Below are 12288 nucleotides of genomic sequence, written 5' to 3'. Positions count from 1 at the left end.
CAATAGGCTGTACGAAAAATGTGGTTCAATACAACTCTCTAGGGCTATAATGAAAGAAAGGTTGAGGTAGCTAGGGCACGTTGTGCGGATGAAGAATGACAGATTACCGAAGATTTTTCTTTTCGGCCAACCGTCTAGGGCTAAACGGAAAGCAGGTCATCCTCATTCCCACTCGCTATTCCCAAGCTATCATACCCCCCCTCCAAGAATGGGCAGGAGCGGACCCAAGATTTTTTTTAGGGTGGGGGGGGGGAAAAAGAGGTTGATCCGACAAAAAAAATTAGGACGGGGCGCAAAATAGGTTGATCCAATAAACTTGCGTTAGGAGCAAGTTTAATTGACGCTAACTTGAGTTAATTAAGTAAATTACATTACTTTAGACTACGCTAGGGGGGCGCACGCCCCCTCACCCCCCCCCCCTGATCCGCCACTGAGAATGGGCTTGTCTCCATGAACCTGAACTCATCTTTAAAACTGAGCACGCCACATCATCAGCCACATTTAATTTCCTCTGCCCCTACATTTAATTTTTTTTTTATATTTTGCTTTTAGTAAACAAGCTCAAGGATTTTTATACTCTGTTAACTAAAAAAACAAGTTTTTTTAACTGAAAGTAAGGAGCGACATTAAAACTTAAAACAAACAGAAATTATTCCGTGTATGAAAGGGGCTGCCCCCTCCTCAACGCCTGCTCTTTACGCTAAAGTTTTTTATTGTTTTTTAAAAATAAAGTTGCGAGACAGAGTCAAACTTTAGCGTAAAGAGTGAGGCGTTGAGGAGGGGACAGCCCCTTTCATATACGGAATAATTTCTGTTCGCTTTAAGTCTGTTCGTTTTACACAGATCCGTGATCTTTCTTCTGGAAAAAAATACAAAATTCCACATTTTTGCAGATAGGAGCTTGAAACTTCTATAGTAGGGTTTTCTGATACGCTGAATCTGATGGTGTAATTTTCATTAGAGTTCTATAGCTTTTAGGGGTTGTTTCCCCCTCTTATTCGAAAATAAGGCAAATTTTCTCAGGCGCGTAACTTTTGATGGGTATGACTAAATTTGATGAAACTTATATATTTAAAATCAGCATAAAAATCTGATTCTTCTGATGTATCTATTGGTATCAAAATTCCGTTTCTAAGAGTTTCGGTTACTATTGAGCCGGGTCGCTCCTTACTTACAGTTCGTTACCACGAACTGTTTGATAATGAATAAATGTAACTGAGAATGACTGCAGAGAGTGACTAAAGTGACTGAAGATTAATTCTTCTTAGGTTTATTATTCTAGACTCAAATTTTACGTAACTTGATTAGAAACATTCCTACTCATTTCAATGCTAATTGGACACATAAAGGATACAATAGAGCAATATGTGTGGGGCGGCTGTATTGTGTATAATATGTGTTATTTATTATTGTAATATGTGTAATATGTGTTTATTATTCAAGATTCAAATTTTACGTAACTTAGATTAGAAATATTCCCAAAATATGTTTCCCAATGAAACATTTTCAGAATTCCAATGGAATCAGAAGTCAGTTGGTTACAACCACAAAGCATCCTAAGTTGCCTCGGGGGTCAGGTACTTACAAATATGCCACCACACGGCATTACTGTCTCTGAAACTGGGAAGCTGAAAATAGAGGTTTTTTTTATAATTCTAAATCAACTGGCTATCAGACGATAGCTTTTTGACCCTAATTCGACCAAAATTGTTGTCTCGTGCCACGAAAAAGGTAGGAAATGCCACTTCTCCATGGCTCAATATTTTTCCTACTCTAAAAGGGCACTTGAACTTTCTATTTCCATTTGAGTGAAGGCAGTCAAGATATTTTAGGCGTATTGGTAAGATATGATCGCCCTTGAAAAAAAAGATGCATTCATGATTATATTGCTCTTACGAAAACACAAAATTACACTTTATTGTAGATAAGAAGTTTTTACTAGAAGAAGTTTTTTTTGTCTTAGAAGTTTTTCACTAGAGATCTCTTATATGCTGGATTTAATGGTCTAATTTTCATCAAGATAACGTTTTTGATAACGTTTTTGGATAACGTTTTTGGGTTGTTACCCGCTTTTTCAAAAAATTTTTAATTTTTTCAGGCTCGTAGCTTTTTATGGGCCAGCTTACATTTAACAACTTGTATATTTAAAGAATCACAACAAAAATCCAATTCCTTTTATGTATATCAAGGGCGCATCCGGTATTTTTTTAGGGGAGGGGAGGTACAATAAAAAGTTTTTAAACAACGTATACAAACTTTGTTTATATGTAGGTTTCTCACATTTTTGCGAGTAGAACAAAAACTTCGGGGATTGGGGGTGGGTATTTTCATAACACCCCCCCCCCCCCCGGATATGGCCTTGATGTGCATTTTTATCAGAACGGTGGTAATTAGCACAAATCACTCCTTACTCACAGTTCGTTACCACAATCTATTTTATTCAAGACACAAATTGTCCTCAATCTGGATTACACCATAATGTAAAACGAAATGCTTACCGAAACTCAATGAGAAGATGCGGACCATGAAATCTGAACTCAGTTTTGTTACGACCACAAAGCCTCGTAAGTAGCTTCGGTTTTGTTCTCCCTCTATATATTAGAACATCATCCGTCGGGCATAGACTGAAAGGAATATCAGATTAAACTATTGTTTTCTAATGTAAATTATAGGGTGTTCAAAGTTTTGCTTTGAAAGATCTTGGCTGGAAACGGATGCCACAGCTCTGGAGATTATATAGGAGAAATTGACTTGGGAGAAGTTCTAAACCATATCCTGGGTAACCGGAACACAGATAAACTTTTGAATTTTCAATAACTGTCGAAAGTTATTAGCAGAGCATGAGGATGCAGTCTTTGTGGAAAGATCAAGTACGGGAAAAGGTAGTTATGGGGTTTCATCGCTTTACTAAATTAAATAAAAAAAGTTCATTGTTTAAAAAAAATAGAGTTGTGAGAAAGTCAAACTTTAGCGTAAAGAGCGAGGCGTTGAGGAAGGGACAGTCCCTTTCATATACGGAATAATTTGCCCTCCATTTTTTGTCACTTAAAAAGAGAGTAGAACTTTTAATTTCCGTTCCAATGAGCCCTCCCATGATATTCTGGGACCACTGGGTCGATACGATCACCCCTGGAAAAAAAAACCAACAAATAAACAAATAAACACGCACCCGTGATCTTTCTTCTGGCAAAAAAATGCAAAATTCCACATTTTTGTAGATAAGAGCTAGAAACCTCTACAATAGGGTTCTGATACGCTGAATATGATGGTGTGATTTTCATTCAGGCTCTAGAATTTTTAGGGGGTCTTTCTCCCTTTTTTCGATAATCAGCCAAGTTTTCTTAGGCTCTTAACTTTTGATGGTAGGACTAAACTTGATGAAAGTCATATGTTTGAATTCAGCATTAAAATCTGATTCTTTTGATGTATCTATTGGTATCAAAATCCCGTTTTCTAGAGTTTTGGTTACCATTGAGCCGGGTCGCTCCTTACTTACAGTTCGTTACCACGAACTGTTTAATAAGGGAAAAAGTTAATTAGGAGAAATTATTCAGCCAAAGGAACGAAAGCCGGCCACAACTGTCGTAGATTTTATAGCATATGATGTTTTATAGCACCAGGAAGGGGGAGGGTAAGGAAGGTTCATATATGCGAGTTAGGCTCGGGGTGAGTTTTTAGTGACAATTGAAACCTAGGTGCTTCAGTATTCTTATTATATTTTCTTGCTAGAACGGAGTTAGGCAATTATTATAGCCGGCATTCTGGCAGAAATTTTGCAAACTCTGTACCATTGCTGCAAAACCAAAGATCAGTTATCATATGAGTTTTGATTCACAAGAAAACTTTGTCTTTTTTTTAAATAAACTACCTTTAAAACTCAGGTTGTAAATAAAAAAATATTTCCAGTCAATATACATAAATGTCTTTTGAAAAATACTACTCATTTTTTCTGTACAAAGGACACTAACAATAGAATATATTCTCTAAACTGGTTACCTGGAAGCTTAGACAACTCTATAGATCTTTAAAAAAATAGGAAAAATCGGGAATTCAAATTTTAATAGAAAAGGCCACCATATGAAGTTTTTCCGTCTTTGATAGTACCGGAGGCAAAATCTAAAATAAAAAGGGAAACATGGTTAAAAAATCAGCAAAAAGGCAACAAAAACATGGCACAAATCAGCTTAAGAAGGTTTACATTTCCTTTGAAGTTGCAGTTGATTTTGGTAATCAGCAGATTGTCAGTGCTTGAATTTTTAACGTTTCACACAGTAGAACCAACCAGGTGGAATTTAATTTTTTTTTTTCACAGGAACTAATCAGATTTTAAAAAAGACCTGAAAGAGGTCTTTAAGTAAGATAAAAAAAAAATATAAAATAAACTTCTGATATGAATATTTAATATCCAAAACCCTTTTTTGCACGTGTTCAGAACCCTAAGTAAAAAACTGTCAAAATTTGATTCACCGGGAGGATGTTTGATATGAAAAACAGAAATTATATTTTTTCCAACGTGTTCCTGTTATTTTCCACAATTAAAATTCGTGCTAAAAATATTTCTAAAGCACAAGATTTACTTCAAAATAGCTAAAATAGCTGTTATTTAAAGTTTTTAGGGAAACATCTACAAGACGATTTCTCGTTAAAAAAAAGAAAAAAAAAGGATTTCTTTTTCTCTTCATCCTGAAGGGATGCTTCAGAATCTGCAAATGATTTGAGCAAACACATGTCCTATTATTGTTGTTTTTCCACTCAAGGTTCTACCCTGAATCATAGACAGTGTAACAACGTTTCTTAAGTAAAGAGCGAAGTAGGTGAAGCGCATTTTTTTTTTTTTTTTTTTTCAATCAAGGCATTTCGTATAGAAGTTGTCGTAGAAACTTCGGAATGAGCTCATTTGCATGAAAATCGGAAGTTCTAGTGCCCCTTTCAATATTCAAAAATGATTGGAGGGCAACCAGCCCCCTCCCAACGCCCATCATTTCCCCAGACACTTCCAAACACAAATTTTGGGATAGCCAATTCGTTCAACATGGTTGAAAAGGTACAATAATTATGTTTTTGGGGATGTCAATCCCCCTGCAGTCCTCAGGGCAAGAGCTATAATTTATGCTAGTTGAACATTATCAACTATTAAGGTTCTTATGAAAGGGATGGCCGTATAATCTTTGGAGGTGATCTCATCCGATTGGAAATTAGAAGTTTAGTGCCCCTTTTAAAAGTCAAAAGCGATCGGAGGGCAACTAGCCGCCACCATGCTTTCTTTTCCCCAATTGCATCTGGTCGAAGTTTGGAGATAGCCATTTTGTTCAAAATAGTCCAAAGATCATCTAACAAGGTCTCCAGGGTTGACAGAACCCCCCAGAACCAGGGGGCATATGTCGGCTGTGGGGGGTTGTGTCGCAAAAAATAGCAGTTACATAGTTGCAACAGAAACTTGACGTCAATAATGACTTAGGGTAAGCCTTAGTGATCGCTGCAGCAACTATATTATTTTTAGCTGATCATGGAACTATTATATGCTTCCCAGCCTTTCAACTCCAGAAATGGTATAAAGTGCCATATAACACTTTGCGATAGCGTTATCAAGACGAATCTATAAAGACACGTTAATATGATTAAGAGATTGAATTGAGTCTTTAAACGTCCGATAGTGCAGTAGTCTGCTAGCTTTGGTGGTCGGCAGAAAATTTATAAAACTTAATAAACGGACTTGCAAGAGAGTATAAGAGGGTGAAATGTAAGCCTCAGATTTAGGGTTATCGACTATGGAGATTATGATGGTATTTTTTTCACGTGTCTCGGCCTTTCTACACCAGAAATGGCACCCAGAGTGTCATTTTTGGGTGCCATATGGCGCTTTATGACGGTGATGTCAAGTCAAATGATTATTTAGATATAAAAACTAGCTTTCAAATGAGCACTTACATGGCTCTCATTGATGCTCCCACGGAGAAAAAAAAAGCAAGAAATGGGACATATCAGTGAATCGGTGCTTCCCATGCAAAGAAAAAAAAGATTTTCTTGTTGTTCAAAGTGAGGGGCTGTAATTCTCCTATTTAAGGTTATCAATCATGGAAATTCCAATTATGTAGCTTTAATATCAACCCGATAATGGATTAAAGATGTTTCAGGCTGTTTCTTGAAATTACTATAAATTTATTTTCGCAGGGAAATACTACTATTAAGACTAATCGAAACAATAATTACCATTCCTGAATGAGCCAAAAAAAGGGGAATTTTTCCAACTAGAAATGGTATTACTTAAGCCAAATTTAATATAAGAGAATAGAAGACCCCCTTGTTCAAGACAACTCTTCTATGACAACCTTTAGGATTAAGAAGGAAGGCCATCCCAGTTTTGCAGTTGGTAGAAGGACACAGAAAAAAACAAGAAAATTCCTGTAAATGCCCAAGATCCTTGTGAAGGCATATAAGAATCGAACCTGAAAGGATCTTTCTACTAACATGAATAGATTTTCTATTAGATAATTCTCACGCTAAATCACTCCAAGTAATACATCTTCTTTCCGTTCTTTTTTTTATTATTTTTATTACAGACTTAATTAAATTAGCCTTTGCATGGCTCATATTTTTTCCGATGTCTCTTCTCTGCTCATATATAAGAAACTTTAGAGGTTATTCTTTAATTAGCTTTTGTTTACAGTTTATCAGGCTAATCTCTGCAAAAACCGCTTCTTCAAAATTAGAAAAGTGGCAATTTACTGTTCTCTTCTCTATGTGATCGATCAAAAGTAACGCCTGGGAGAACTTTAAATTTAGGATAAAGCTTTTGGAGTATTCCTGACGCTTAATTTTTCTGTCAAATATTGAAAATGGCTTTAAATGGCCATTTTGTAAGAGAGGTTGTGAAAAAAACAAGTCTAAGTTATGCATTGATATATTGTAGAATCCTCAAAACTAAAGTTAGACGCAGACAGAAGGTATATGGTGTATTCTATATATTATTTTGTTACATACTATATATTTTTCGCCCGCTAGCTGGATCTCCAGTACCCAGGTGGGGTTTGACCTTTTTAGACCTAAATTGGGGTGAAATTTTGCTATTTTTGGTTTCCATGAAATTTAAGGAGATGGCAATTGGTAAAAATCAGTGCCCACGAAAATCAAAAAGTAATGTAAATTACATGTTAGTGCTTTCATATATTTATGGCACCAGTGGTCTTTAACTTGTTAAAAGCAAGGAAACATGACGTCAGTACTATATATAGAAGAAAATAAGGGAGAATTCATCTCGATGATACTCACTCCCCACCCCCAAGAACAGAAAATTTAATATCCTAAGAATAAAACATTTAGCCTCACTGTTAAGTATAAATGACAGGAATGTCTTATATTCAGGAAGATGATATCATGTCATGTGTTTGGCGTCGCCATTACCTCATACGTTGGTGCATCTATTAACAAGAGCTTTCTTCGGTTTTGTAATACAAAGACGGGGCCAATACACCACATATCCTCCGAAAAACAAACGTTTCCACAGCGACCCAGTCCCTCTCCATGGCCGACTCAAACTAGTTTCTGTTTTGTGGTACAAGGGGTCAGACGGATAGACACTAGCCAAGGTAGTTTCTTGGTTTTATTTCAACATATAAAACATTTTTATTAGTAAAAAAGAAAATGAGTTTATACTCAAAATATTTGTGTAATAGGAGAGGAATTTCCTACCCTCCCAGCATGCATATTGCACAATTATTCACAACATCTTTTTGGGAATATGTGTAATGTTTGCTAATGATTATACCTTCTTCAATAGAGATATCAAGGACACTATTGCAATATTGTATATAAGAATTTAATTTTTGATTTGATTTTTAGTACCTTAAAAGACTGTTCCACGAGTCTTTCTTCTGTTCTTTTTTGTGCCACTAAATGGTTAATTCAAATGTTGAAAAGATGAAAAACCGTATTATGTAAATTTTGCAACCTTTTTCGTTTTAAACTCTATTGTTAGTCCAAACTTTGATAACATAGACTCTTATGCGTTTTAAAATGCATTGATGCACTTCAGAAATGTTTCTCCTAGGTTTCCTACATATGAAACATATACACATTTTTAACTTATTTATCTATATATATATATATATATATATATATATATATATATATATATATATATATATATATATATATATATATATATATATATATATATATATATATATATATATATATATATATATATATATATATATATATATATATATATATATATATATATATATATATATATATATATATATATATATATATATATATATATATATATTTATTCTAGGCCTGGTGTTTAGTAGGCGAGATAATTATTTGTATTTTAATGGTTTAGCTGCGGTAAATCCAGTATTTGGGTATGGATAATACCTTTCATAGGTTTATATTTTATAAGTTACATAAGGTCATAACAGCTTGGCCGTATAGACCGTCATTACATAAGGTCATAATGCCTAGTGCATATGGGCCGTCATTACATAAGGTCATAACGCCTAGGGCATTTAGGCCGTAATTTCATGATTTGATAAGTCCTAGGGCTTACAGACCGTTATTACATGAGGTCATAACGCCTAGGGCGTATTGGCCGTCATAACATAGGGTCATAACGCGTAGGGCGTACAGGTCGTAATTACATAAGGTAATATCGCCTAGGGCATATAGGCTGTCATTGCATAAGCTCATAACGCCTAGGGCATACAGGCCGTCATTACATAAGGTCATAACGCCTAGGGCGTATAGGCCGTCATTACATAAGGTCATAACGCGTAGGGCGTACATGCCGTCATTACATAAGGTAATAACGCCTAGGGTGTATAGGCCGTCATTGCATAAGGTCGTAACTCCTAGGGCGTACAGACCACCATTACACAAGGTTATAACGCCTACGGCGTTATAGGCCTTCTGGCAAGGGATAAGTTGGTCTGGAGATTGCAGCTCACATTAGGCCCAAAATCTAATTATAAAGATTTTATAGTTGGTTAAAATGTGGCACCGATCCCAGAACAGATGGCATGGTCTCCTTGGCAGAGTCGCTGGACCTTGTATACGAGGTACTGGGTGACACTATGTGCCCCAGGCCTACCATTACCATCCAACAGCCTCGCTCGGCGGTGGAGCTGGTTTTGGCAATTGAGCGATTCAAGAGAAAACAGCTTATCTCGTTACCTTTCTCCCCAATGCTGAAAGACTTCATCAAGCAGCGCTCAGAAGAACTGCAGTCAACAACAAAGAATAAGCCACTCTCAGAACGTGATAATTTCTTTGATCCTCTCGACATACCGGGCCGAGCAAAAGCACGGACTTTCACTCTTTGAGTAAAGTTTCCCCCTTTTTCCTCAGTTTTTACCCCTTTTTAGATATTGGTAGCTGGATGGTACGCAGAAATTATGAAACAGAATATTACAGAAGTGAATTTTTGTGTCTTATTTGTAATTATTTGTATTTTAATCATTTGGGTGTATTAAACCCAGTATTTATGGTGTGGTATAAAACTCATTACATAAAGGGTATACAGGCCGTTATTATATAAGGTCATAACGCCTTGGGAGTACAGACCGGAATTACACAAGGTCATAACACATTGGGTGTACAGACTACCATTACATAAGTTCATAACACCTTGGGTTTACAGACCGTCATTACAAAGGGTCACAACACCTTTATTACATAAGGTCATAAAGCTTTGGAAGTACAGACCGCCATTATATAAGGTCACGATGCCTTGGACGTACGTACCGTCATTGCACAGTATTGTAGCGACTACAGCGCTAACCTATAGGTCTGGTCTGGCATATGGTAAGTTTTTCTGGTGATTAGAGTTGAATTTACTTCCAGCGTCCAATTACAAATATGCTATGCTAGCTGGATAACAGTATATACTTATAATATTGAAGAAAATATCGTTTCAAAACGTAGTACTTCTTTGACCTTTTCGGCATCCCGGACCAAGCAAGAGCTTACAAATGTCAAGACGCATTTTCAGCTTCACAAGCAGCACGCATAAACCCAAAGTTCATTTTGTTACCGTCAACTGGATAAGTAGAGGACATAAAGTTCATATCAGTTGACAGAAAATCATTCTTGGCCTTGAATTCTTCCACACGAGTGACTCTGAGCATGCTATCATACAGTGACCTCACGTTAGGTACTGTCATACAGATGTTAAAGGCAGAGAACGTCTCTCCTGACACCATCCCAAAAACGGATAAAGTTCTTGGATTCTGTTAATAGATGTCAGCAGCATCTTTCAAATATTCTTTCTAGAGCATATTCAAAATTATTATCTCTGGAAAATATTTCATGTTTTTTGCCGATTTTAAGGACCTAACTCACAGAATGACGTTAGGGTTCACTTTCAAAAACAAAATATATTAGTTTAAAGTGCCATCGTGAGCTATAGCCATCTTCAAACCATCCAATGGCATACTTACATGAGCAAATAGATTCTGCACAATTGCCAAAAGTCATTAGTACAGAAAAATGTAAAGAGCATTGTCATTCTCCAGCTCAGACTTGGGTTCATGCTGAGCGAGAAATCAGATGATTTTCCTGCACAGACTTCGTTTCATGCTGAGCAAGAAATCAGAATTGCAACCTATGCGACGGATCATATTTCTCGGGTTTTCTGGTAGACCAGGAGGTAAAGAGGGTGTACCTAACCCCGGAAAAGATTCAGAACTTGATACATGCAATCAAGGCAGCTCTGGAAAAATCGCATGCCTCAATAAGGCAACTGATGAAGCTGATTAGACTCATCAATGCGGACTCAAGAGCAATTCCTTTCAACAGACTACATCTCAGGAAATGTCAGTTAGTAATGCTCAGATTTTGGGACAAGTCTTGGAGCAACATAGATTTAAACATCCTAATTACGACAGAGATGAAACAGGCATTTTCACAGTGACTGAACAAAGATTGGCCGAGTCAAGGCCTTCCTCTCAAGCCTCCTATTGTTTACAAAACAATATTCACCGACGGCTCAACCTACGGGCGGGGTGGCTATCTAAAGCACCCACATCAAGACACTTCGGGGACTTGGTCTCTAAAAGAGAAATCTCTTCATATAAATTGCCTCGAGATGAGAGCCGTAGCCAGCTCAATCAAAGCCTTTGCGGAGGAGCTAAGAAACGAGGTAGTCATGGTAGCGACGGACAACTCGACTGTAGTCAATTACATAAACAAAGAGAGCGGAACCCGTTCTTTCTTCCTAGAGGAGGAACCCATAAAGCTCTTCGAGATTACGATGGCACTGAACGTTCACTTGAGGGAAAGACACATCGCCTGGTCACTCAATCTAGTAGCCGGCAAACTGTCACGAGAAGGAAAAGGTCTGCCCACGGAATGGAGTCTCAATGAGATTGTCTTCAGAGCCCTCTCAAAAGAGTATGGACTGCCAGAAGTCGATCTATTTGCGACTCGATTGAACCGGAAGATCGAAGTATATTTCTCACCAGTTCCAGATTCTCTTGCGATCGACGCAGATGCCCTTGTCCAAGATTGGTCGAGCAAACACAGCTATGCCTTCCCTCCATTTGCCCTGATCCCAAAGGTTCGGGAGAAGGTTCGAAAGTCTGTGAACTGCCGAATAATGCTAATTGCTCCGTGAGGGCCTCGCCAAGCTTGGTACACGAATCTTCTTAACCTGCTAACAGACTTGCCTATACCCCTAGGAGATCAGTCAGATTTGCTCCAGCAGGCTCGTCTTCACCATCCAGCACTAAGAAATCTAAATTTACACGGCTGGAAGATATCGAGCGTGGACTCGAAAAGAGAGGTTTTTCTAAAGAATCAGCCCGTGCAATTACCCGGTCAAGCGACGATCTACCATTGAATTGTTCAATGGAAAATGGCAAGTGTTCGTAGGTTGGTGTAGTGAAAGGAAGATTAATCCTCTCGCAACCAGTACTCAGACAGTTGCAGAATTCATGATATATCTAAAGACTGGTCGAAACCTCGCACCATCAAGGATAGAAGGTTATAAAGCAGCAATATGCGGAACGCTAGCTCTAGCTACAGGAACAGATATCAGCAAAGATACTTGTTTGACGAAAATGATACAGAATTTTGGCACGAGTCACCACAGACACAACATAATTTTCCTGCCTGGGGTCACGGCCTTGTTCTAAGGTATTTTAGAACTTCACGATTTCTTGACTTGTGGAATATTGATATGAAGGATTTTACTCTTAAGACGGTATTCATTACTGTCATCGCATCTGGTCGTCGAAAGAGTGAAATACAGGCCTTGTCCTTCAGTACAGCACAATTTTCAGATAA

General features: G+C 37.4%; 1 protein-coding gene across 1 annotated transcript in view; it reads right to left on the bottom strand.

The window, feature by feature from the left end:
• The window catches only part of LOC148939854 (uncharacterized), a 450089-nt gene that overhangs the window by 177205 nt on the left and 260596 nt on the right, over positions 1-12288 (bottom strand). The window contains exon 8 of the mRNA XM_089105986.1: positions 2499-2624. Within this exon, the coding sequence (XP_088962112.1) occupies positions 2499-2624 (126 nt within the window). The remainder of the gene's footprint in view (positions 1-2498; positions 2625-12288) is intronic.

This window comes from Artemia sp. Qi Xiang Cuo, chromosome 20 (assembly GCF_049724085.1).
Source record: "Artemia sp. Qi Xiang Cuo chromosome 20, ASM4972408v1, whole genome shotgun sequence".
NCBI classification, from domain to species: Eukaryota; Metazoa; Arthropoda; class Branchiopoda; order Anostraca; family Artemiidae; genus Artemia; species Artemia sp. Qi Xiang Cuo.
This window is presented reverse-complemented; position numbering and strand designations above follow the sequence as displayed.